The 26,998-nt window shown below is 39.3% G+C and overlaps 3 protein-coding genes across 4 annotated transcripts; all 3 read left to right on the top strand.

The window, feature by feature from the left end:
* Positions 1-692: 692 nt before the first annotated feature.
* On the top strand, positions 693-5,534 carry LOC104439359. Its single transcript, XM_039316449.1, has 7 exons — positions 693-1,853; positions 2,087-2,349; positions 2,397-3,156; positions 3,208-3,523; positions 3,670-4,691; positions 4,800-4,973; positions 5,124-5,534. Exons 1-7 carry the CDS (start codon positions 693-695, stop codon positions 5,532-5,534), a joined length of 4,107 nt encoding a protein of 1,368 aa, XP_039172383.1.
* Positions 5,535-8,913: 3,379 nt separating this feature from the next.
* Positions 8,914-11,152, top strand: LOC120295374 (calmodulin-binding protein 60 B-like). Its single transcript, XM_039316442.1, has 5 exons — positions 8,914-9,188; positions 9,537-9,609; positions 9,944-9,996; positions 10,226-10,719; positions 10,998-11,152. Exons 1-5 carry the CDS (start codon positions 9,106-9,108, stop codon positions 11,150-11,152), a joined length of 858 nt encoding a protein of 285 aa, XP_039172376.1. The 5' UTR covers positions 8,914-9,105.
* Positions 11,153-13,601: 2,449 nt separating this feature from the next.
* Positions 13,602-22,139, top strand: LOC104452820 (calmodulin-binding protein 60 D). Of its 2 annotated transcripts, none has more exons than XM_039307916.1 (10): positions 13,602-13,946; positions 15,122-15,194; positions 15,608-15,723; positions 16,307-16,382; positions 17,182-17,231; positions 17,945-18,438; positions 18,798-18,958; positions 19,042-19,230; positions 20,388-20,592; positions 21,612-22,139. In XM_039307916.1, exons 1-10 carry the CDS (start codon positions 13,930-13,932, stop codon positions 22,082-22,084), a joined length of 1,854 nt encoding a protein of 617 aa, XP_039163850.1. In that variant the 5' UTR covers positions 13,602-13,929; the 3' UTR covers positions 22,085-22,139. The 2 variants fall into 2 exon arrangements, with proteins under 2 accessions (XP_039163850.1, XP_039163849.1); XM_039307915.1 differs by having other exon boundaries at positions 20,361-20,592.
* The last annotated feature ends 4,859 nt before the right edge of the window (positions 22,140-26,998 follow it).

The following is a 26,998-nucleotide window of genomic DNA, read 5'->3' as shown; positions in this document are numbered from 1 at the left end:
CACTGGAGTCATAATTTTACTCACCACAATTATTACAATTTTAGAGTTGGCGGGTAAAGAGACTTAATTGAGCCCCGTAAAAGCGATAAGAAGACGTGACATAAGATTGCATCTTAGAACACTCAAGTAAAGGGTATTTTATGGGATTTAGCAAACTCTCATTTTGATTAATTCAAAAACACTATGAACTTTGTTCTTATATTAACTCGGAGAAGGTTTCGTTGAATTAATATTTTTGTAAAATCTCTATATTTTGTTGAAGATTTCCTGGTTTATTTTATAAAAGACGATCGGTCATTCCTACATTATGGCCATTGATTTGGATATGACGGTAGGTGTGAGCACGTGCTTTTTCCTACCAAATGGAAGAATATCAAACCCTAAAAAGTCAATCCAAGAAAAAAATACAACTTATAAAAATTATAGAAATAAAGATCCGTCGTAGCTTGAAACACTGTTCACGCAGATGCTCTCGTCGGTTTCGCGCAGCGGGTTTCGCGCGGCTATTCACCCGCCTGCGCGCTTGCTCGTTCCGATCGACTCCGCCATCCGATTGTGCCCGTTTTTGGAGACGAGCTCCCTCCTTAGCCGATTCTTCTTCTCACCGAGCGAATCCCCCTGGTATGTCTTACTCGGCCGGGACTCTCGCTCTGATTTTTTAGGGTTTCTTCTTCTGGAATCGCCTAGGTCGCATGGCTTCCGCCTCTGCGACCGCCGATGGTATTCGGGAAAGGGCCCCATGGATGCGATTGAACATCCTAACCCCCCCGCTTGTTCGACCCGCTTTTATGAGGTATTCCTCTGCTGTAAGAGGTGCCCGAGCCCAGTCCTGTCGCTCGCGTAGCGGGGGACGAAGCGAGCTCGAAAGGCTTGACCGATGGTGGGTGTTTCTGCTCGGCTCTAATGCTGTGGGATGCGAAAAAGTCTCCTCTGGGGTCTCAACTTGCAAGGAAAAGAGAATCTCTTTCGGTCGAGACTCGGCTGCTCGTCCGTTGCTCGCTCCGCGAGATCAGGAGCCGAATCCGGTTCAGATTATCTCCAAGAAGGCGACTGGGAATTCGTCCTCGATCCCTTCGGGTAGTAAACCCCAAACCCAAGTTCGCTCCTGGGCGGCTGTAACCCGATCTGCAACCAAAGGTTATGGTTTATCTTTCGTTCCTCCGGCTACCATTGAGAATTCAAAAATTCTGCAGATGCCAGATGAATTGTTAGAGGCGTCTCACCCTAAATGGAAGGAGTGTCTTGTTGGCTACTATATTGGTAAACGACTACCCTTCCAGCTCACGGAGGACACCCTCAAACATGCTTGGGGCCACCATCTGATCGAGGTAATTGCTGCAGACCTTGGCTTCTATTTTTTTCACATTCCAGATGGTGAATTCAGAAAAAGAGTTTTGGATGGAGGCCCGATTACAGTAGCCAAAATCCCCTTGATCCTACAGCAATGGCACCCCATGTTGGAGCTCAAGAAAATAGCTCATAACACTGTTCCTATCTGGATCCGTCTTAGGAATGTGCCTGTGGCATTATGGTCAGCTGTCGGGATTAGTTTTCTAGCGAGTGGTATTGGTAAACCGCTTTTTGTTGATAACCGAACGGAGCAAATGGCAATGGTGGCCTTTGCTCGCATCTGTGTGGAGATTGATGCTTCTAACTCCCTTCCTGAAGTGGTGGAATTCATGATGAAAGGGGAACTTAGAACGATTCTGATTCAATATGAATGGATTCCGGCCCTTTGCCCATCCTGCTCTACTTTTGGCCATAAATGTCATGTGCCTACTGAAGCTGGCCTCTCCAAAGTTGGTCCTGCTCTCCCAAGGTCTCATGGCCCTCCACAAAATGAATGGCGTGAAGTAAGAAGTAGGCGGAATAAGAACATTCCTAATGCGCGGGTCCGACCGACTCGGTTGCTCCCATCCCCCCCACCCAACCCGGTGGGGACCAGCAAGGATTACCTATGCCGCAGAAGCTTTTGGCCTCTGATACTCAACCGATAACTAGAAGACAGGAAGAAGCTTCGCCTTCGATAGATCCGGTCCTGCGCACTTCTCCTGACCCTGCACCTTCTGCCTTACTACAAATACAGGGCTCTCATGCTTCTAACAAATCGGGCTCAACGGATGAAGAAGAATATGAAGACATCTGCTCTGGTGAATCTGAATCTGTATCACCATGTAAGGTGCCGTCATCCACTCCTGAGGAACGTGATAATGCTCCTTCTCAGAAGCTGACCCAGGATCCCCATACCCATAAAAAAGGAATTCTCCGCTCGGAATCTGCAGAGCCGACTTTTCCTCCTGGCCCGAAGCCTATTCCTCCCTCGGCGAGGAAACGGGGGGGCAAGAAAAGGTAATTTTTCTATATTGAATCATGTTTTTTGGTGTTTGGAATATTAGGGGCCTTGGAGGTGCCCTCAAGCAAGCTGAGATTAGGAATTTTGTTAGAACAAATCGGCTGAGTTGCATTGGGATCCTGGAGACTAAAATCTCCCCTGCTGCTCACTCCCCTGTTTCTGCTTCTCTTATATCTGGTTGGTGTTGGTCTATGAACTACTCTAACTCGATCAGGGGCCGTATTTGGATAGGATGGAATCCTTTGGCTGTGTCTTTTTGCACCTCTGCTTGCACTGCTCAGGCCATTCATGGCCGTTTGGAGTGTCTTATTTCGGGTATTTCCTTTAATTTATCTGTTGTCTATGCGGAGCACTCCTTCGTCTTGAGGAGACCTCTCTTGGATGATTTGATTTCAACTAGTGCTCTGTGTCTGGATATCCCTTGGATTGTTGCTGGTGATTTCAATGCCATCCGTTATGCATCGGATAGAGCTGATAGGTCCAACTATTGGATTCCAGCGTTTGAGGATTTTGGTGAGTGCCTTATCCAAGCGAGGCTGGATGACCTCCGTTTTGTGGGAAATAGGTTTACTTGGTCAGTCTCTTCTGGTCCTATGCGAAGACAGAGAAAGATAGATAGAGTGCTTACCAATGCAACCAGGAACTCTACGTTCTCCTACTCTGAAGCAAATTTTTTGGCCCTTGGAGTGTCTGATCACTCTCCTATGATTGTCAGGATCATCCCGGTTCCAAATTCCCGTAGGCCCTTTAAATTCTTCAATTTTTGGATGACGAACCCATCTTTCTTTGAGCTGGTTCAGCAGGTTTGAGACTCCCATATCTCTGGTTCGCCTATGTATACCCTATGCTGCAAGCTTCGGGCCCTTAAGCGAAGACTTAAGCTTTTAAACAAGGAATCTTACTCTGATATCTCAGTTAGGACTGCTGATGCTAGGCGATTACTTCTGGAAGCCCAGGACGCCATTCAGCTTGATCCTCATAACCAAGCCTTGGCTGATAATGAAAAGGAACGCCTCTACACCTTCTCTGATCTCCGCCTTAAAGAGGAATCTTTCTTTAGGCAAAAATCTCGGATGAGATGGCTCCGTGAAGGCGACTTGAATACAAAGTTCTTTCATCACTCGGTGAATCGCAGCCAGCTTCGGAATAGAATCGTCTCCATTTCTGAAGGTGATAACTTGATCACGGATCCTACTGAGATTCAGCAAATTTTTGTTCGTCATTTTCGAAATCTTCTATCAGCTGCTGTCCTTTCTTCCAACCCTCTCGTGGAAGAGATTCGAGCAAAATTGACATGTACCCTTGATGAAAATCAGATCTTCGCCATTTCACACCCTTCACCGATGATGAAATCCGAGCTACCTTATTCTCTTTGGCTAGTGGAAAGGCGCCGGGACCGGATGGCTTTAATGTTGATTTTTTCAAGCGGTCTTGGGACATTGTTGGCCCATCGGTGTTGCTAGTAGTTCGAGACTTCTTCTCCTCGGGACAGCTCCTTCGTGAGATCAACTCAACAATCCTCACTTTAATCCCCAAGATCCCGAATGCATCGTCAGTTAATGATTTCCGCCCTATAGCTTGCTGCAACACTTTGTCTACAAATGCATCACGAAGCTATTGGCCAACAAAGTTAGCTCTTGTCCTCCCTTCCATTATAAGCCCAACGCAAAATGCCTTTGTGAAAGGGAGAAGGATAAGTGACAACATCATGCTTGCCCAAGAGCTGTTTTCGGACTTCCACCATAGTCCCTATCTCCCTAAGAATATTATCAAGGTGGATTTCTCTAAAGCTTATGACTCGGTAGATTGGAAGTTTATTGAAAAGACTCTCCATGCATTTCGATTTCCATCCATATTTATTGACCGTATTATGACGTGCATCCGAACTCCTAGGTTTTCTATATCTCTAAATGGTGAATTGCATGGTTACTTTGATAGCGGGAGGGGTATCCGTCAAGGAGACCCTATATCCCCACATTTTCACGCTTGTAATGGAAGTTTTTACTTGGTATCATCAATGGGTGCACTGCAAGCCCGATTTCAACTTCTTCCGCGTTGTAAATCTTCTAAACTATCCCACCTTTTCTTCGCGGATGATGTCTTGCTATTCTCCGAAGCTAACATGGCATCTCTTAGGCTCTTGCTGGATGGAGTAAACTCTTTTGCATCATGGTCTGGGCTCGTTCCCAATCTAAATAAGAGTGAAATTTACATCTCTGGTGGATCTGATTCTCTCAAGAACTTGCTCACCAATGCATCAGGCTTTCGTCTTGGATCTCTTCCTTTTCGATATCTTGGTGTCCCTATAATTTCATCAAGACTAGGCAAGGAAGACTGTGTCTCTCTAGTTGATTCTATCATGAAGAGAGTTTAGTCTTGGACTAATCGATTCCTGTCAACTGCTGGCCGACTCCAGCTTATCAAATATGTGTTGCACTCCATTCAGGTATATTGGTCCTCCGTCTTCATTCTCCCTTCCTCGGTTATTAATCGGATTGAGCAGATATTTCGGCAATTCCTTTGGTGTGGTCCTAGCCTTGGATCTGGTGGGGCTAAAGTATCTTGGGAAGAAGTCTGCCTTCCCAAAGCTGAAGGGGGATTGGGTATCCGCTCGGTTCGCGTGAGTAATATTGCTGCGATGATTAAACATATTTGGCTCCTATTCTCTGATAAAGAATCGCTTTGGACCAAGTGGATTCATTCCATTTTTTTAAAGCATAAAAGCTTCTGGAATGCGCCCAGACCGACTATCTGTTCCTGGTCTTGGAAGAAACGTCATGGCATGAGTGACTTGGTTCAACACCACTTTAATTGGAACATTGGTAATGGCCTAACGGCTTCTTTCTGGTTTGATCCATGGCATCCTCGTGGTCCACTAAATAAGCTTTTCTCGGATCGTGATATATATCGTTCTCGTATCCCGCGGAATGCTTCAGTGGCTACTGGTATTGCGGCTCTATATACCCCCTCAGCGGTTTCAATGGTTATTGAGAACTGGAATGATCCGATTCCCTGCCTCAACAACCACAATGATCGTTTGGTGTGGCTTGGCCACTCCATTGGCCAATTCTCTACTGCGTCTGCATGGACTATGCTTCGTCCAAGAGGCTCACTCGTCACTGGTCTCGATTTATCCGGGAGCCCCTCATGCCCCCGCGCTACCAAACGCACCTATGGCTGATTACTCGGAATAGATTACCAACCCAGGTTCGGCTTCTGTCATATGAGAGGATCCAGAATGTCTCTTGTGCCTTTTGTTCATCTAGGCCGGATTCAACCGATCACTTATATTTCGGATGTTCAGTCACAAGACGGCTAGCCTCATTATGGGCGTCTAATTGTAACTTGACTTGGAGGAATGGATCCTGGGAAGACAACCTTCTTTGGGTAGTAAACCATCTCTTGGATGCGAGTTTTCATCGAGCCATTGCTTGCTTCTCCTTTGGTGCCTTATGCTACCTCATCTGGAAGGAACGAAATAATATCATTTTTCGTAACCAAAACCTCTTCCTTCCGGCCTAGAAGGAGCATTTACGAAATGCCGTCAAAGATAAAGCATCCACTTATTCGGGTGTTCCGGATATCCCCTGCAACCGTAGGCTTCAAATGGCTTGGGGAATCCATCCTTCTATTTTTGACTGAAGCGAGCTTTGTGCTTCTTTTGGTGTCGTGCCCTGGTACTCTTCTCAAGGACGCTGTGGTATGTTCTTCTCCCGGGAGCCCCCTTTCTCCCGCTCGTGTGCTGCTTGGCCTTCCTTCTCCGCAGCTTGGCTGACTGACCTCTGCTTTCTTTAGTGTGTCGGTTTCCTCTTTTGGGATGGCTTCTTTCTCTCCCTTTGGCCGTAATGTTTGGCCTTTCTTCTCTGTTTTGTTCTTGCCGCCTTGTTCTCTTGGCGCTTTTCTCCGCTACTTGTTTTCTCCCTTTGTGCAGCTCGTCCCGTCTCCCATCCACTCATCTTGACGCATGTGTCTAGCTGAGTGTATGTTCTCTTGGAGTCGGCTGTGTTGCTGTGCTTTTTGTATAGCTCCTTGGTTCTCTAGCTATTTTACTTCTTACCTTTTACCAAAAAAAAAAAAAAAAAAAAAGATCCGTCGTAGCCTAAACTTTAGACTTTATTTAGCTTTAACCTTGGCCCACCGTTGGTTGGCCGCTTGAATTGTCTATATTTTACTTGGGCGGAGAGTATAGCAACAAACTTATAATTATTGACAATGAAAAGTCCGTAATATTCTCTTCTAGAAGTAACAAACTATCAAAATTTATTATGGTGACATGAAGGGGGATATTACCAAAAAATTCCATGTCTATTGCACTTATGTCTGTATAATTTTAAACTTTTCAATTGTACCAATTAATTTATAAACCTTTTAACGATTTGCTAATTTAATCCTTATGTTAGAAATTATTGATGTGGATGCCGAGTGTCTTATGTGATACGACCGATGCCAACGTGAATAATTTTTGTATTTATTTTTAGATTTTATGAATTTTTTAATTATATTTTAATTATATATATATTTTCTTTTTTGGTATGGAATTTCTTTTAGTTATTCCTTCTTACTCCACCGATTGCCAGGCCTCGGCAATTGGTCACAAGCGAGGGTTGGTGAGGGCTAGCCTTGTTGGCCTCGGGTAAGACTCCACCTTGCTAGATCTCGGTGCTCTAGCCTCGCCCAAAGGTGGTGAGGGAAACCCTCCCGACCCTCGTTTAAGGCCATTGCTAGCCATCATCGAGGCTTGGCGACCAACCGAGGAAGAAGGAAAAAAAATTATTAAAATATTTGAACTATGAAATTGCAGAAAATTTCCATGTCAATGTTGGTCGACGTTAATGTCAACAATTTGGCTGGAATGAACAAATTGATCAATTATCAAGAGGTTCAAGGTTTCATTGGTATAATTGAAAGTTTTAAGACTGGATTAGTGTAAGTGTAATAAGTTTAGACTTTTTTAGTAATTTTTCCATGTGAAAGGTTATGAAAGGAATTTCTCTGAACGAAAATGGGAACAATGCCTTGATATTTGGGTAAAAACTCATTTTTGGTAAAACTGTAGAACAACTATATTTTCTTGCGAGAGAGAGAATCTGTGATTTTTTTTTTTAACTAATAAAGGCAAGAGAATTAAGTTTTCTCTTGGGTGGCAGATAAAGTCAAAGAGGCCGGCTTCTATGAGTATACATGCAAAGGAAGCGCTCATGCACTAAAAAAAATCCCCAATTTTAATTTCAGTATCAATTCTATTATAAATTTCTTTTGTCTCATAAAAAATTGTCAACTTTTAATTGAGTCTCAAATTTGTTTCTATTAAACATTCATCCAAAATTTCTCTAGAAAATTGAGAGATGGAAAATTCCAGAGTGGGGAGCTGTTCGTGTATCCCGAGCTGAGTGCTTTGAGCATAAGCTTCCTAACAATGAGAAATGGAAGACTCGCAAGCACAAGAGATTGAAGACTGATTGCAAAATCAAATATTCTCGAGTGAGATTGAAGGAAGACGCTTATAAGAGTAAGAGCAATTGAAAAAAGCGAACTCTAATTGTTCTAGTTTTTATCCAAATTTCAAGTCTAATAAGACGTCAATTGGGTTGACATGGAAATTCATCTCCAAAAGTCGTCTTGTGGAATATGAAATCTAAGAAAAAATTAGGGTAATGATGTGGAAATGCCCATTGCTAAAGGTAATTTTGGACAGAGGGCTAAGGAAGGTAAAAATGCGACTTGAATAAAAGTCGATGATTTTTTATAAGATGAAAAAAATTCATGATTGAATTGGGACTGCACCTAAATTGGATCATGAGACAATAAATGTTTAGGGTAGAAGTGGGACTAGACAAAAAGTTGCAGTTTTTTATAAGACGGAAAAAAAGAGTAATATATAAATGAGATTAGAGTCAAAATGTAGAGTTTTTTTTTTAGGGTATTAGATCTCCAGAGGAGCAAAATAAGATTCACAACATTTTTTGGGAAGCATGCATCTACGGTACTTCCCTTTTGTACCTTCCCTTCTAGGTGTTCGTGGCGACTGTCTCGAGATACTATATTCCCGGTGAGAGACTAATCGGAGCTTCGAGCCAAAGATCAGGAAATGTGCATACAAGTCAAAAAAGAAGACGGGGATTATAGTCCCGAGGGATTGGAAATCAGTTATGACCTAGTCAGTGTTGAGTTTTATAAGTTATGGTCCCGTGGGATTAGAAGCGAAATTGATTGGAATTTTTCATTGCTTAGAAGATGAACTGATTTGAGCATATCACTGCATTGATTAGGATAGATTGGGTTGAAGAGATTTACCTTAGACTTTATGTTGAGGATGAAAATAGCTCAATTCTTTAATAGGTAAAAGATAGGAAAACAACATCACAAATATCACAATTTGAGAGTCGTAACTTTTTTTCACCATCACTTGAGTGTCATGGAACTTATTTGGGTTTTTAAAATATTTGCGATGTTCTTATCTATGTAAACGCCGGAAAAAAGCTGAAAAAAAAAAATTCGTACTTGCCGCTTCAAAAGGTGAAGAGGGCAGTAGTAAAATCGTGAAAAGGGTAAAAGGAACACTCTTGCTACTTCTCCCGGAAATGCATGTGAAGTTTCTCAGATATGTGCTTGCTCCTTCCCACATTACGGATCCTCCAACCATAAATGCTCGTCTCGTTCTTCCTCTGCTACTTCACGGCAGCAATTAAACACTCCCAAGATCCAGACACTTTCTCTGTTCTTGCTAAGATCCGCAAACGAAAAGAGTAATCATGTCGATGCGAAAGAGAGCTTTGGCTTTCGGTTCTTCAGATCAACCGAGTCAACCCAAGAGGCCCTGCGTAGCTCCGATCGAGTAGGTTCACTCTTCCTTGAAATGAGAAACACGGTGGAGCCTGCGGTGACGTATAACTTTGATTAGATTTTGCCTCATGACTGTCCTAAATTGCTGTCGTTCAGTTCTTTGTTTGTGGGTTTGGGCTGCGTTCTTAAGGCAAAGTACTAAGGACCTCAAATGTTGTCGTCTCGAACATGTTTCGCGATTTTGCGGTTGTTGAACCGCAGTACTTCCTCCTCAATCGGATTGAACTCTGTTAACATTTTTTACATAGCAAGTGAGCCGTTATCTTGACCAGGTTACTTTGCTATCCCCTTGGCTAATTTATCCTCTCTTGCTTGTATTTTTGTGATGATCTTCACACAGGCAAGAATTGAATGGGTCCGAGAGGAAACTCAAGCCGAGGAGCTGTTTGATTGAGGAGGATGGCTGGAGTGAGGTAAGATGAGTAAAGTAACTAACTTAGACATACAGAATGCAGCCTTTTTAGTACATGAGAGATTGCTGCGAGACGTATAGACAATTATCGTCTGAGTGGTAACAATGATTAAAGGTTGACTGTTCTAGGCTTTTCCTGTGAAGCAATTCCACTAAGAACACGATTTAGGTTTTTCATTTTGTTGTCTTCCTGCATCTTGAAAAATGTGGTCAATGGCAATTTGCATGGAGGAGGATGACAATGAAGATACCTGTGATGTGAAAGTCGAATGTGATGAATATGTGACTGACGATTCTTGCAATATGATTTTTTGCTATTGGTCTTTGCTGGACAGTTGAGAGAAGAGCTGGAGCCTGCTAAGTCTCATTCAGCCAAAGATTGTCGAAGGTGAATAAATTTCATTTGGTTTGTTGGCAGTATCTTATCTGCATCAACTGATTTCTCTAGTAGAATTTCCAGGTGTATTGTCTTGCCAACTAGATACGTCGATTATCATATACCATCCATCCATGTCTCATCTGCATCAACTGATCCTCTAGTAGAAGTTCCATGTGTGTCATCTCTGCTTCCATACCTGTTCCTATTTCTAATAGTTGTTTTTCCGGAGAGAATGCAGGGCTAATGGTGAATCTACAGCAAAGAACGATGCAAGAAACTTACAGCTTCAGTTTCAAACCAAACTGTCACTTCCTGTATTTACTGGAGAGAAACTAGAAGGAGAGGGGGGTGCTAGCATTTCTGTTGCCTTGGTTGATGCAAACACAGGACAAGTCGTGACATTAGGCCTGGAATCCTCCATTAAGCTGGACGTCGTCGTGCTCGAAGGTGACTTCAACAAATACGATGAGGATAACTGGGCTCAAGAAGAGTTTGAGAACTACATAGTTAAAGAACGTGAAGGAAAGGGGCCGCTTTTGACAGGAAATCTTGTAGTGACGCTCGAGCAAGGTCTTGGGGAGCTGGGCAAACTGATATTTAATGACGATTCCAGCTGGACTAGGAGTAAAAGTTTCAGAATAGGGCTTAAGGTGACATTGGGTTGTTGTGGGAATACACGAATCCGAGAGGCAAAAACAGATGCTTTCCCTGTTAAGGAATATAAAAGAGAAGGTAGGTCCTTCATAGTCTTTTTACAGTATATAAACCTTGTTCTTTACAACTGATATGAACATGTTTTGGACATCCACAGTCTTCAATTTTTTGATTGAGAGATCCATTTCATATGGGCCTGTACATCTAGAATGGAAATTCTGAATAAGAAACGATTGGTTTCTTTGTTATTATCAAATGCTGATCCTTTCGATCAGCTTCAGGAGAGAGTTTGCACGCCTATCAAACGTTCGCTTCTACAAATTAATCTAATAGTGACCGGGACCTTCCTTTTACAGCACATAGGAGACATTATCCACTTGCATGTAATCATGGGGTCCGGAGGTTAGAGAAGATTGCCAAAGATGGGAAATCTCACCGAAAACGGAGTCTACTGCCACTGTCCAAGGAGTCCGACAAGCTGAGAGCGGTAAGCATGGAAATTGCTAACTAATGTCTTTTTCTGTGCCCCCGGTGGCACGAGACCGAGATGGGAGCGAAGAGTCATGCTAACGGGGTCAATTCCGGAGCAAGGAGTGCTGCTGGTTGAAAGACTTTGGTTGAAAGACTGGTAAGTCATAAATGCCTTTTTTTTTTTTTTTTTTTTTTTTTTATTTAGAAAAGGGTCACTTATCATGCTGATCCTTGCAGAGAAACTAAATCGTCTCCACCCCAATCCTCTGAGAAAGTAGGGATTCGAACCCCGAACCCCCCACCTTCCTCTTCCAACATCGGCCCCACCCCAACCTCTGAGAAAATAGGGATTCGAACCCTCGAACCCCCCACCTCCCCTTCCATGTTGGAAGGGTGGCCACTGGGGCAACTCCAGTGGTTGTCAATGCAGTTCAAGAGCTTACATAAACATCATGCTGAGTTTTGTCAATGCAGTTCATGCACTTACATAAACATCATGCTGAGTTTTGTCATTGCAGTTCATGCACTTAAATACATCATGCTGAGTTTTGTCAATGCAGTTCATGCACTTACATAAACATCATGCTGAGTTTTGTCATTGCAGTTCATGCACTTACATAAACATCATGCTGAGTACATATAATTTGTCCCGTATCATTTTTGTAAGCAGCAATTTGATGTTCATTGATAGCTGTGTGGCCTAATATGTGATAAAAATTAAGGGGGTAAGAAGTAGTAAAACTTGTTAGAAAAGTGCAATTGAGTCCAAAAACTACCAAAAAAATTGCAATCAAGTCTTCAAAGTTGTTATGAAAAGCAATTGAGTCCTAAAAATATTAAAAAATTGGCTGCTTTGTTTTGTTTTTATCAGTAAAAGTAATATGGAGTGCTTATGGAGAGAATAAGCACCCCCCACCCCCCCAAAAAAAAAAAAAAAAAAGAAAACAAGCTAGATGCTTTGATTAGATTCATAAATAGAGACTTTTTATCGCTTTTTTCCAATGCAAAGTTTAGGATGGTGGCCTTGAAAATCTTAGTAGCTAAAACCATACAAATAAACATGAGTAAGTTAGAGAGGACTTTCAGCAAATGATTCGATGTTGTCACACCCTGACTCCAACAAGAGTAGGAAAATTACACGGCCGTCCATTCACCCAAATGATGCAACATCAGAGTTTCTATAATGAATCAAAAGAATATGTGCATCACTAACAACAAAATCCAGTAAACTCAACTCAGCCATATACAATTTATACCAAAAGTTTCACTATCAAAAGTTCCCTACTGATAGTGCTCTCGCCCTATTTGCTATTAATCAAAGAATCTGAAAACATTTAAGATGAATAGTATGAGCAATTACAGCCCAATGAATCGCACATATCTTTTTTTAAGCAAATTGAGCATCCACTACGTATATTTATCACATCATACCAGAACTCATTTAACCCAATTCCAGAATATAGTATACGTACAAGATTAAAAGGGGGAAAAAGACGAGTTTTATCCTTTCAATAAACCTTTATATTTGTATCATTAATCCTCATTTCATCAATAATATTAAAGGAAATATCAATTGTCTAGTCCATTAGTCGATTTTCATCGAATCCACACTTCACAATGGCCTAAACTATTGTTTCCATAAACTGTGCAACTTAACAACTCCTAGATTGAACCTTGCACTTAAAAATTTACAAAATTTCGAATTTTTTCCCTAACTAATGATATATCTAATCCATATCACTTTGCAAAATTGTGTTTACAAGGTAAGTATTGCTCATCCGGGAAAGCCTAAGACCAAACGACAAGTTTGCAATCATATCAAATAAGTGAGAACTGAGAAACAATGTCAAAATCAAGTAGAATGCTACCTCAACTATAAATCAATTAAACTACACTTAATCATTGACAAAACGACTTCTACGCATTAGCTTAATGCTTGCCTAAAGTAGATATTTAAAGTTATCCACAAAACTATAAAATTTTGCTCCGACTAAAATATAGCTCCAAATCCATTTCCTTCAAACTCTTGGCTCCATAACGGCCTAAATTATTATTTCCATATAACTGCACAGCTTCATAACTCTTAAATGGAATCTCGCAGTTCAAAATTCACATAATTCGAATTTTATGCCCTACCTCCAAAAATTACTCGATTAGATGAAGGGCTTGAATCCTTATTAGCGTTGCGAAACAAAGTTAAGTCGGCTTAACGTGGTCTTCGAGACTTTTATTTCTCTTTTCTTTTCTTTTTTTCTCCTTCTTTCCCTTTCTTTCTTTTATTTTCCTTGATTTTTTCGCTGATTGCTTTCCTTTTATTCTGTTCAGTTACTCATGCGCACCATTTGCTGAAGGAAAATTGAAAATGGGCTGAGGTCTTTCTATAGAAAAACACGGGCTTGGGCTTTACTTTTAAATTTTTGTTTTAAGTCCAAAATTTTACAGTTGTCATCCGTGAAAATCCAAGGCACTCATCATATTGCATTTTGAATTATTTGCACAAGTTGACGCGTGTTTCATTTCTTCACTGGTCCTTTCTCAATGTTCTTTTCATTTTTCTTTCTCTGTTCTGCACTTACTTACGTACTCTGAATTTCATCCATTGGAATGTGACTTTACTTGCTGGAAAAAAAAATAATTGCTTGAAGTCAGAGCGTGTTCCTTCACTAGTGGAGATACATACTTCTATTAGTCCAGCTCGAACAGTATGCCGAGTGTTTTTTCTTCCAGGAAGATGGACATGCAACCGTGGAAAAGGCCTTTGATAACTCGAATGATGTGAGAAAGTTCAATGGTGGGAGAGCAAGATCAGTGAAACAAATGCAAAGTTGCGAGAGGTAAAGAGAATATTTGCTCCATAATTTTGCTTTTGAGTCTAACAAAAGAGTGAGTTAAAATATTTGCTTTGGCTCATGATGGCGTTTTGTCAAATTTCTGATTTTAAAAATTTTAGAGCAAAAATTTTATTAATCATAAATTTAGGGCGGCTCCATTTCAAAACTTTGTGAAAGATCACTTTGATGCCCAAACTTTTTAAGAACTTTCATTTAAGTGACTCTGGTGAGCCACATTAGATTTTTCGACAAACTAATCCACCAAAGTCACTTAAAAGTGATCTTTTTTCTAGTTGATCATTTGAAAGAATTTAATACTTGAATGTGTATCTATAAAAGTTGTGACAGTACTGTCATTTTTTATCTTTTCTCGAGGAACCACTTTCACATCCAATTCCATATTCAATCGATAGTTTTAAGTTTTAGAGAACGGCTCAAAATATGTTTTGGATTTTTATGTCCGCGAATGGTATTTCATTCAAATTTCTTTTCTTTTCTTTTCTTTTTACGTGTATATTGTACTAAAATTTGTCATAAAAATATAATTGAGTCCTTAAACTTTCAAAAAGTACAATCAAGTTCTAAAACTTGTCACAAAACTGCAATTGAGTTCTGAAACTTTCAAAAAGTACAATCCTCCAGCTTGTTAGGTTGATACAATTAAGTTGATGCAATTAAATCCTAAAACTTATCAAGTTGGTGCAATCAAGTCCTAAAGTGTGTTAGCTTATTCCATTTGGTAAGTTGGAAGGAGTTGATGGAAGGACTTAATTGCATTGACTTGACAAGCCTTTTTGAAAGTTTTAAGAGTTAATTATACTTTCATGACAAGTTTTAGGACTTCCAGTACACTTATCCATGTTTACAAAAGTCGAATAAGGTTATTCTCCTGTTCAAACAACGTCAACTGTTCTCAACTCAAGTTAGACTTAGCGAATCGCCTCAAGCATTCCTCTTGGTAACTCTTCTACAGAATGTTTCTGTTTTGCCTAATCTTGTTGGAAATTTCTGTCCAAAGATGTCAAACTATATACACTAAGTCGTGGTTTGTTGTGTTATACATAGATAGAGATTCGTTTTCTTGAACCTATAAGAGCACGTGATATGTATTATTTTCATCCAGTTGGCCACTGCTTCCGGTGAGCATGGTTCCTAAAAGATTGATTATGGTTTTGCAGTGAGACATCAAATGGAGTTGCAGGTAATCGCAGGCCCAAGAGTCTCTTGACAGAAGAGAACCCTCAGAGAGGGGTAAGATGAGTAGAAACTGCAATAGTGCCATTTCTGCGTCATTTCTGATTTCAGTGATGAGGATGAAATGATCCATTGCATTTTCATCTGCTGGTCTGTTTTTGATTAGATGCAATTACCTAGTACCCGACAATTCATTTTTCTTGATAGTATGGTGCCACACTTTGTGGCACATTTTTTAGGCTGGTGATGTCATCTTCATGTCAGCTCTAAAATAATGCCGATTGTGAGACATTCCAATGAAGCAAACTTTTGTTTAGATATGTTGTAACATCAACTGTGAAGCTAATGAAATGTTGCAATTGACAAATTGCTTGAGGGAAGAGGGGAAAAAAACTTTTATAAAGTGGATTTCTATATGATAGATCATGCTCGAGAGTATTCACATTCTCCCAAATTGTCAATGTAAACAGGTCAGCGAAGAATTGGAGCTTATAAAATCTCACTTCGATAAAATGGTCAGGAAAGTAAGATCTCACTTCAGGGAAGAACTGAAGCTTGTAAAATCTCACTTGGCTGATCTTGTTAGGTACTAATACTTTTCATTTGGAGGAAGAGCAATTGTCTTGTTTATCATGGCTGTGCTTTGAAATATTTTTCTGGGCAGATTTATGAGTAGAACTGTGTTTTGGGTTCCTATATTAGAAGGAACGAGGTAGAGTTCAAAATTAATACAGACTAGAGGTTCACAAACCTGTTTGCTTACTACCATAGCAATATTTGAGCTTACCATACTAAATGGGGTTTGGGGACCTCATATTTCTATGCCTTTGCATCCTATTTAATTCTCGATATTCCTTTCTTCTTAGACCTCTGATTATCCTTTTCACCCACCACATTGTCACAAAAATCAACTGGGTTCCATCCAAAATGCATACAAGTGACACAAATTGGCAAGAATTCTTCCAAATTAGTCTAAAACTTGATTTCAGTCATGCACACTTGAAGCGCAAGATCTTGGAGGTTCAACATCATATATTTATGAGACAGAAGGTTGTTTTTGTCTGTAACATTGAATACATGTTAAAAGATGATGCTAGAGTTATCCATTCTTGTTTGCACCATAACAACTCCATTGGATTCCAATTGCTGTTCAAATATTTTTCGTGTAGTTGCATCAGTAACACTCTCAAAGAGGAATTAGTGCCAGCAATTTGCTCATCGCTGGAGGATACTGTTCGAGGAGTGGTAAGATGATTGAATCATGTTGCTTACTACTTTGTAGAATCCGTACATATTTTTGTAGTTCACGTTCATCTATTGGCTATGAGGGGTTGGAATTGCATTACCAACTAGTCAAATGCCAATGAAAATGCCGCAAGATATGGAAAGCTATTGTCATGAATCTTCTGTTTGGACTAATGGCAATGTTGAGAACCAGATTCTGGTATTTGAATGGCATCTTTTAATAGGTTGTATGTACAATGATTCTTCTCTTAGAAACTTCTCTAGGATGTAAATATATCATCTTAACCATTTTGATAACCATGTGCACGTAGACAATGACATGCCTGAAAGTGTGAAATGTATCCCTTCAGGTCGGCTAAATGTGCTGCTAAGGGTTCTATCTCCAATATCTATTTGAGCCACAAACATATAGAGAGAAGGGAAACCCCAATTTTCATCCACCCACAAAGCAGATGGGTTTACGATGATAAAAAGAGGTTCATGCGCTATGGCATTGAAGAAACCCATGCCATACTCCCTAAATAAGCTCAAACGACCTTTCAATAAAATGTTACCTATACCTGAAACCATCAGAAGTATATGTAGAGGATACCTAGAGCTGTGAGATAACTCTATGTTGCAACTGTGTAATTGCTGGTTCATTGTTCTTCAATGGACCTAAGGAATTTTAGCTAGATGTTGTGTTCCGCGAGTTGCTATTAGAAAAGTTTGGAAATGTCAAATAAGGATCCTCAGAAAAGAAAGTTCTAAGCTTTGTTTTATGCGGTTGTGCATCCTCATTATTGGTGAATTTCATCAGGTAAGGGAAGAGTTGGAGCACGCAAGTTCTCAATCTGTTCAACTTGTAAGGTTAGTGTATACTTTAATTGCTTTGGTGGCATTGATATACTGTTTGATGTTTCTCGTCTATCAAGCTGTCAAGCTGGTTTTTCTGTGACATCTTCACACAAAACACCATACATCTGGGATCCCCTAAGCCCATAACACTGAAGGAATTGTGCATGCGTAATACACCAGGTTTATGGTTTTATACGGTCAAACATGGATAGAAAATATTGAAGGAAATTCATTGCTATTAGTTTTAAGTGAATGACCCTGCAGTTGGCTTATGTCACTCTAGGGAGCACCATTGTAGCTCAGTTGACATCGGCCAAAAGATATTAAGCTTTCTTGATGTTGATTTGGCCTGTGACTAGCACAAACACTGTTATCTCATGGCTGAGTTAAAAAACTCTGTAATGTCATTTGAGTAAGTTTAAAATGGTCATTTGGGCAGTAACAGTATTTTGCACTGACCATATGGGTGTTATAGTTTTGGCTTAAGCACTCCGAATAACAATCATGTTAAAATGGAATGATCATCAAACTGGATTGTAAAACAATTTCTGCTCATCATTGTCTGAACCAAGGTCAATTGAAACACGGTAAAATTCAAAGAAAAATTTCTGCCGAAGAAAATTTTCCACCTTATCACGTTCCCATGGAAAGTTTTTTATCACTCCCTTATTTCCAAGCAGCGCATTTTTCTTGCTTGAGTAATGCTAATTGATGAAGTAATACAGATCTTCTGGCAAATGTCTAAAGAAGGATGAAGTGAAAAACTTGCAGCTTCAATTCAAAACCAAGCTCCCCGCTTCATTCTTTACAGGGGAGAAACTAAAAGGAGAGCATGGCATCCCCATTGATGTCAAGTTAGTCAATGCAGACACAGGCAATATTATTGAATCAGGTCCAGAGTCCTCTGTTAAGTTAAAAGTTGTGGTGCTTCAAGGTGATTTTGGGACAGATGATGATGATAGCTGGACCCAGGAAGAATTTGAGAAATCTGTAGTGAGAGAACGCAAAGGGAAGAGGCCTTTGCTTATTGGAAACCTTCTAGTGATTCTTAATGGAGGCACTGGGATGCTGGGTGAGTTAGAGTTCACCGACAATTCAAGCTGGACTAGAAGCAAGAAATTCAGGCTAGGATTACAGGTGTTGTCTGGATATTGTGAGAATATTCACATTCGCGAAGCCATTACGGAGCCGTTCAATGTGAAGGAAAATAGAGGACAGTGTAAGTCCATGGTAGTCTTTCTTTTATCTCTGGGAAATAAATATGCTTAGATTTTACAACCCTCAAGGTAACTACAAAATAAAGCTTCATTTCTTAGTGAAGCCTTACTTTATCTGAAAGCAGGAGCCAACTAAAAATTAGACTGACCTGTAACTAATCTAAATATAGAATTTAATTGACCTGTTTCTAGATTTTTTTTTTTTTCCTGAAGAAAGGAGTAAGGCCTTCTTAATCTTAATCTACCACAGTACTTCGGACAGTAGTAAAGAGAGTTTTAGTTGCACAAAAAGTTCTGTCTGGCCTGTTGATCTTAGCGTTACTGCAATTTCTTCCTCTAATATGTTATTTTCCCTTTATAGCAAATGAGAAACATGATGAGCCTGCACCTGGCGATGAGGTGTGGAGATTGAAAAATATTGGAAGGAATGGACCATTTCGCATGAACCTGGAAAAAGCAGGAATATACAACGTGAGACAGTTTCGACAGCTACTCGATATGGACCCCGAGAAACTGAAAAAGGTGAGATTTTTAGCACAGGGTTCTCAAATTTAGATTGAACTCCCTGAAACCAAGAAGAATGATGTTGTGTTTGTTCATTGCAGATTCTCGGTCCGACGATGAAAAAAAATAAGTGGGATAAACTCCGTGAACATGCGGAAACTTGCCGTCTGAATGGGAACCCTCACCTGTCTCTTGATAATGAAAGTGACGATCGAAATGGCCGTCAACTCACTGACCATACTGCAGACCAGGTGCATTGTGCTGCTGACAAATTTTCTCCCAATCAGGAGGTAACTGGGAAATTCTACTCTTTCTGATATTCGCTATGCAATCTGCGAGGGATAGCCCATGAACTCAGAGTATCAGTTAAATTTACTCTATATTGTCAGCTCTTATCACACCTTTTCTTGTGGTATACAAATGAATTGAGGTAGTCAATATAGCATACAATCGATCAAGGAACGGTTTCTAACAATTAGGTGCATTTGATTATATTGCATTAATGATTGTTCTCTGTTGATGATTAAAATTTGAGTTCCTAAGAAGGTTTCTTTGTTGCTAAGCTGTTTCAATTAGCTTCGTAAATGCCGAGGGAAAAATCAAAGACAAACACAAAAGAGAGCATGCCTGATTATTTTCGCTAACCCTTTTTTGATTGGTAGAAGGAAATACTACTAGAGGGACCCCGTGGGCCCCGCCCGCCGCCGGGGGGTGGGGGTGGGCTAGGTAAAGAGCTTAGCACCAAGAGAGCTCATTGACAGGACGAGTAATCTAAAATGTCGATTAAAGCATTTACATGCACACAGAACTTTCCATTGCGCCAAAACTAAGATTTTCGGCCCACTTTCGATAATATAAAAACTGGCATTTCCTCTCTGATGAAAAGTCTCCAAAGTTGAGGATAATGACCTTGGAGATCTACGTGGCCTTCTGTATTACGTAGTAAAAATTATACAACTAAGCACGAGTACGTTAGAGAGCACTTTCAACAGTTGATTCGGTGTCGTTCATGAAAATATGAAGTGCTCATCATCATGTTGTAGTTTGAACAATTCACAATTTTCCAACTTCAAAACTATACGAGTTGATGCATTTTTAATTCTTCACTTGTCCTTCCAAAATCAACTTTGCATCTTTACCCTGAGGACCCTTGCCTTGATTGTACTCTGTACATCTTTCGAGCACCTGACCTTTATGTGGTGGAGAAATGGGCGTCGATAGGCATGAAGTGAATTGAGGTTCTTTTAATGTGGTTTTTCTTCTTCTTTCTCTGTGCTGCACTTACGTACTTAATTCTGAATACAAGTTCATCCATTGGAAAGCAACATTACTCGCTTGAAGTCAGTGTGTACCTGCAATAGGTGAGATAAATATTTCCATCAGTCCAGCTTGAGCGATATACTGAGTGTTTTTCTTCCAGGAACATGGAGATACGATTGTGAAAAAGACCTTTGTTAACTGGAATGATGGCAAGGAGCTCAATGATGAGACTGGGTCAATGCAGGAGAAAGGCTCAAGCTCTTTTCCATCTCAAGTCTCTGAAGGCCAAATTCAAAATCTCACCCCTTTTCAACATAATTTGGCTCCAGGAACCTGCACTGCTCCAGTGGGTCCGGAAACTCTTATGGCAAATGCGGGCTCCACTGCTGAAGGTTCGTGCTCCAAAACACAAAACTATCTCTCCCTATAAGCACATACAAACATGTGGCCTGTGAAATAATGATGAAAATGGGACTTTCCACTTGATTGTTGAGTTTTAATAAACAAAAGCAATGTGTTTTAGATGCTCATGACTTGGGTTCCGCATTATATGAAGACGTTTATTTGTCCAACTACCCTATCAATCTAACTTGCATCTGAAACGCTGAGAAATAGGTTTTGCTGATGACGAACAAACAAGAAGAGTGGTTATTGCATGTCAGTACCAAGAGCAACAATCTAATAGATTCAGTGCCAAGGCAAGAGGGTAGTAATTGAGTTCTTACATTTTATCGGGGTTCAGTTTGAGAGATGCAACTTCAATTTACACATGAACGATTTAAGAGTTGAAGTATCAAAATGACGGATAAGGACATGCAATATATCCAAATGCTAATTATATGGGGAAAGATATATTCTGTGAGTTGTGATTGTTGTAAAATGAGGCTTAATACTCTATCTATTTGCCATATATGTATGTATGCATGTATGTGTTCAGTCCAAGCAATTGAAATGCAACTAAAAAATTAGTTGGGAACAACTGCCTTTTTGAGTGGGAGATTGGGGGAGGAGAGACACGAACATCTTCACTTAGATGATGCTAAGTGGATATTGACAAGATGTTATCACTAGGTAGATATGACAAGATGTAATAAGCACAGTGCGCACTGCTTTTATGTTCGGTTTTATCAAATGGTGACTGGAAGATGATATTAGGAAAGGAGGTTGGTCGGTTGAACTTATATGTCAGATGTCACAAATTGAGATTGAAGCACTTAAAATTTACAAAGACCAGTAGGAGAAAAATTAAGAGATACACGGTGAGGAAAAAAAAACTAATGGCACTACCCTTTTTATTAGAATAGTCAGAGCTCACAGCCATTTATTCCAAATTAATCTTGTTAAATTGTACATCTGTGCTCACGTTGGTCTATGTTTACTAAACATATTGCTGTTCTGGTTCTTTCTCCAGGACATAATGGTGTAACTTTGGCATTGCCAGCACAGTCACAAAATACCAATTTTGGAAATGCCTTGGAGCTTTCAGCTGATCACACTTCTCATCTTGCTGGACATCAGCTCGTATCTGCAGAGGGTTGTGATGTTCTATTTTCTCCAGGAGATAATAGAAATACTACTGTTGAATTGCCAATAATGCCCCATGACATCAATTCACAATGTGCCATGCCTAGCCAAATGATCAGTTCTTCAAGCCAAATGGTCTATACAGAAGTTGACAACTTTCCCTTCTCTAAACCACCCCTTGCCTCAATACGAAGCTTCCAATCTAGTACATTTCCTCCTCTTGAAGGCAACCACGTGATGGAAGGAACCCAACCAATCATTTCGGATGATAGTTTTAAAGCCTGGTTGGATAGTATCATGCGGACCATAACAGATGATGCTTCAACATACTTCCAGACCCCACCAGATGATGTTGTGTAAACTTTTAAGATCAGGAGTCACTTCCTATCCGCATATTAGGTGTTTTTTTTTTTTTTTTTTTGGAACAACGCATATTAGGTGTTTGAAGATCATTATCTGTCAGCTAGCGGTACTAGAGATGTTGTGGGAGATCTCGGTGTGCATGCCCCTCCTTTTTTGACTTTCGAAATATCTCGAGGTGATACTAGAATCAGTACTGTTTGATTGGAGTGTCTCCCCATCCACTATTTCAAAACGTGCCGTGAGTAGCCAAATGATCGATTCTTCAAGTCGAATGGACTGCACGGAGAATCAGAATGTTCTTTCAGACCCCCTTCAGTACTCAGCCAAAGGTGTTTCGTGTTACAGACTCAAATTATCTTCTATCTTGTTTTGTCGGTCCTTGGATTCTTAAACTGTGATTTCTCGAAGCGAGCTTACGTAAAACGGCTTACGGATAGTTTGATTCGACTTAATATGGGGTTTGCACTGGAATATACTCCTACAGGATTGAGTATCTATACTTTTATTTTTGGTGCGTCGTTCCACAATTTGCTTTATTTCCTGGAGTATTTACAGTTTGCTTGCAAGCATCATCATTTTCCACATACTATCAAATAAACCCAAAAGTAAGTAGTTTTTGCATTTCATAGTACAGGGAACAATCATACTTATCTGGCAGTCTTTAAAGTGATCATTTCATGGCAATACAAGAAAACTGGTCTTCCTATTCCTCAGTTGCACCCCACCTGGAATATTCTCTTTCCACCGTATGCAATGTACTCTCGTGATTACTTCAGTCAAACCAGATCTGAGAAAATTTAAGTGAAATCGATTTGACCACTGAGATTAGCCAAAAAAAATTTTCTGGCTAAATAAAGGTTAATTAATCCTAGTCAGTATTTGCGGTACCTAATCTAATACTGTAGTAGTAAAGCGATGCTCAGCAAGAGACCATTGTAGTGACGTGGCCTTTTCCTAAGTTGACACCTTCCCATTTTCTTTTTTTGGTCTTTTCTTTCTCTATTTGAGGCCATGTCCAACTTCATATATCTTCCATAAATTCCTCTTCTTTCCAAAGTTTTTTTTTTTTTTTTTTAATAAACGCTACGGAACCACTGAATATTTTCTTCCTACGTCGACACTTATCCACTTCCTCTTTTGGCCTTTTCTTCTCTTTTGGCCTTCCTACGTCCAACTTTCATGGGTTTTTCCATCTTCTTTTCTTTTCAAGAATTGCAACAATAAACATCATCCTTTTCCTTCTCCAAGATTAAATTTCTTGTTCATTATATTCTATTTTAACATACATGGATTTATATTAAAGATCTTGTCAACGATTGTAGAAATAAAGGAAATTATTAAATATCTAATCATGATTTAAAAGAATTAATTTTGAGGGAAAAATCATAAAAACAGGAAAAATAAAAAGAGATAGTATGATTTGAGTCCTTGGGTGCACCATAACAACACTAATGGACAAGCGCCACCTAGCGAGTAGCAACCGTTAGGCCAGTAGCTAAACTTACGTGATAATGGCACACTCGCATTCTTTTAGAGCTACCAAGATAATATATTTGTGCATTTTTGATAATTACTCGGTGTTTGTGGGATAGGGGAGTCCCACAATCGATGAAGATAGTCAAGAGCCCTTACCAACCAAACACAGGGCTATTAGATTTGGAAGCTTTCAAATCTTATCTTTAGAAGTTATAAAAATTTCTATTTTATGTATTTCTTTTCTTACAAGTAAATATTTCAGATTGTACTCTTGAGTATATAAATACCCACCTATGCTTAATGGAAATACACAATAATTTCTGTCTCAACCAGCAGGGTAAGTTTCAAGTCCAAAAATTAGGAAATTGTTCCAACAGTGTAAGTTCCGAGTAAAGAACTTGGAACTTGAAATAAGTCTTTGTATTTTTCTTTTTCTATGTCTTTGCGTGATCCTACGACATTCTATGTTGTCCTATGATGAACGTATAATGTGAAACCACTAGTCTGAGCTTCCAGTTTCAATAATATCCATGATCGAGACTCTTACTTTATTAATATTTTATAATTTTCGTGTATCTAAATATGAGTTATGATTAATGAATTATAACAAATGTTGACAATTAGAGGTCATGATTTACTGCAATCGTTAAATTAATAGTATAGGTGAAACCTAGGTAGACCCTGTAACCGACCATGTAACTTATGACATAATAGGTTCTAAGTTTTTGGGCACGTAAGGTAAGTTCCACGTTTCAAAAATTAGGGAACTTGATTTGATGATTAAGTTCCAAGTTCCAAGTAGAACCACTCACCCCCAAAGACTATCAGTCTATTTGATAAAGCTGGAAATTAAGTGCTGAAAATTTGAAAGTATGGATAGTCGTATGTGATAAAAATAGGAATAAAAGGTTTGATGATAATTGAAATTTGATAACTGAATATTATAAATCTCTTTTGAAACGTAGAAAAATGACCATTATCGGTAAGTTTCTTTTATATATTTGAAATATCTAATTATCATCAATTATTTATTAAACAAATTAAGTAACTTCTCCCTTATTTACCGGAAAAAGTGGATTTTTGAGACTCAATGGAATCATTTAAGTCAGCTCTATTTAAAGTCATCTAACAAGTTTATTCTTGTGTAAGTGTTGAATTTATAAATTTTAACAATTTATACTATCTTTAGATCTTGAGATATTGAGCTATGATAAAAATATTTACTTTCGACCAAAAAAAAAAAATACTCCACGTACTTTTTGCCTCTGAAAATATTTTGAGCCCAATCATCTGTCTATTCTAATCAATCCGGTCTATAAACATTGCGATTTCGTAGTTCGACCTAAGCATTATTGTAATAGTGGTAGTAGAGGAGTAGTTACTGGGCGAAACGATGTCTAAACAAGTAAAAACCAGCAAACATGTTGGTCTTTTTTGGCTCGTTGCACGTCAGACAAGCACGTGAAATCAAATGAACCGAAAATTTCAAAATCGGAAGCATGAAGCATTTTCCAAGAAAATTAACAGGACCCTTTTACACGGAAAATTAATCGTGTCAGTCACGCCTTCGTCTATATGTTTCGTTGTGGACTATCATTCTTTTCTCTTCTTCTCTATCTTAGATTACTCAAGTAAAAGGCAATTAAACCTTTGTTTGTTTTACAAGAAATGAATGATTTGAAAAAATATTCTTTTAAAATGGTTGTTTACAAAATGAATAAAAAAAAAATATTTTCATCGTTCACGAAAATGCTTAGATAGAAATTGTTGCCCCTAATGAAAATATTTTTGTAAGTTAATTATTTTAAAGGATATAAATGATCATTTTCTATAAAAATGATCATTTATATCATTCATTTTTTGCGAAACAAACATAAATAAATAGAATTTTAAAAAACTCTCATTTTGATTAATTTATAACAATCCGAACTTTGCTGTTACATTCGTGTAGTGAAATTTTTTTATTAAATTAATATTTTCATAAACTCACCATTTTTTGTTCAAGACTCCGTCCTTTGTTTTATAAAGGATGGTCGATTATTCCCTGAATTTAGGGTATGGTTTTGGGATGCGACGGTAGATTTCATCCGCGCGTGCTTTTTTTCACGAATCCAAAGATATCGAACCTTGAAAAGTCAATTAACGAAATAAGATGAACTTACGCAGTATTAAAAACATAATATCCATTATAGCCTAAACTTTAGATTTTATCCAGCTTTAGCTTTGGCCTCCCTTGGTTAGCCGCTGGAGAATGCGATTATTTGTTTACGTGGTAACAGATTTATAATTATGTAAGAAAATAAATAAAATATTAGCGTACCACAAAAGATAATGGAAGAAATTCCTTGGAAGAGTGAGAGCCTAGATGGTAATTATATATTTCATACTTACCCACAAAATTGACTACCACTTATTTAATGTTAAACTAGTTGTGTAGTGCGTTCGGGAGATCATTTCGGAATTTCTTTTGCATAAATACAAATGACTTAAGACTAAAGGGGTTTCATGTTGCCTTTTCTCTCGGGATGCAGAGTTTTCTTCTGCCACTATGGTAGTTTTCTTCTCATCTTCAACCCTAACAGTTGCTTCGACACTTCGCCAATTCCACATACACCTCCCGTCTTCCCTCTCTGTTTTGATTTTCATCTGACTTGGGAATGACTCTCGATAAATCCCCATCAATTCTTTCCTTTTCCACAACAAACAACATAATCCAATTCCCCTATTTTCCTCTGTTCTAGGGCATGCTTTATGGACGATGTCGTATCTTACATAATCAACTGAGCAGTTCGTCCGCACCAAATTATTCTCAAATTGAGTCGTGCCTCATACCCAATTTCTCCAGTCTGCATGGCGAAGCTGATGGTTGCCATCTCTTACCCCAAAATTACAATCGAGTGCCAGCTTCCTCGAAGGATGACCCTCCTCCTCGAGTAACTTAGTAAGTTTGTTTGCCCTGGCATTGTAACCTCATGGAAGCCCACGAACAGGAGGACAATTCGAGACTCACAGCTCTTTGTAACAGAATGGGGCATCTCTGGTCTGCACAACAAATCGAAAATTGGAACGAATGCAAACTGATTTTAGTTGGTACAATCCTATCGAACCCCTTTATAAACTTTCAGGCTTTTCAAACTACCTTGAAGCACGCATGGCGAACTGACAAAGTCGACATTTCCAAACGATAAGTTGGCATACATGTAGCGAAATTCCAGTTTGAAGAAGAACAACAGAGAGTATTAGAGGGTGGTCCATGGTTGTTTTCTAGTCACTTAGTTATTTCTAAACCATGGACACAAAACACACCTTTACATTGCTATGATTTCTCTACTTGTGCTTTCTGGGTGCAAGTATTTGGATTACCACTAGAATGGTGTTCGGAGGACATGATTGCAAAAGCTGTGAAACATGTGGGTCGTGTGATTGAGGTTAAGC

Source organism: Eucalyptus grandis, chromosome 1, assembly GCF_016545825.1.
Source record: "Eucalyptus grandis isolate ANBG69807.140 chromosome 1, ASM1654582v1, whole genome shotgun sequence".
Classification (NCBI taxonomy): Eukaryota; Viridiplantae; Streptophyta; class Magnoliopsida; order Myrtales; family Myrtaceae; genus Eucalyptus; species Eucalyptus grandis.
Note: the sequence above shows the minus strand (reverse complement) of the source record. Positions and strands in the feature narration are given on the sequence as shown.

Excerpts from the sequence above, each read along its gene's own strand:
- LOC120295374 (XM_039316442.1), top strand. The coding sequence starts at position 9,106 with ATGTCGATGCGAAAGAGAGCTTTGGCTTTCGGTTCTTCAGATCAACCG. Across the intron at positions 9,610-9,943 it reads AGGAGGATGGCTGGAGTGAG|TTGAGAGAAGAGCTGGAGCC; the intron begins GTAAGATGAGTA and ends TTTGCTGGACAG. Across the intron at positions 9,997-10,225 it reads TCAGCCAAAGATTGTCGAAG|GGCTAATGGTGAATCTACAG; the intron begins GTGAATAAATTT and ends GAGAGAATGCAG.
- LOC104452820 (XM_039307915.1), top strand. Across the intron at positions 16,383-17,181 it reads AGGATACTGTTCGAGGAGTG|GTAAGGGAAGAGTTGGAGCA; the intron begins GTAAGATGATTG and ends GAATTTCATCAG. Across the intron at positions 17,232-17,944 it reads CAATCTGTTCAACTTGTAAG|ATCTTCTGGCAAATGTCTAA; the intron begins GTTAGTGTATAC and ends GAAGTAATACAG.
- LOC104439359 (XM_039316449.1), top strand. The coding sequence starts at position 693 with ATGGCTTCCGCCTCTGCGACCGCCGATGGTATTCGGGAAAGGGCCCCA. Across the intron at positions 3,524-3,669 it reads AATCGTCTCCATTTCTGAAG|ATCTTCGCCATTTCACACCC; the intron begins GTGATAACTTGA and ends GATGAAAATCAG. Across the intron at positions 4,692-4,799 it reads GACTAGGCAAGGAAGACTGT|GTATATTGGTCCTCCGTCTT; the intron begins GTCTCTCTAGTT and ends CACTCCATTCAG.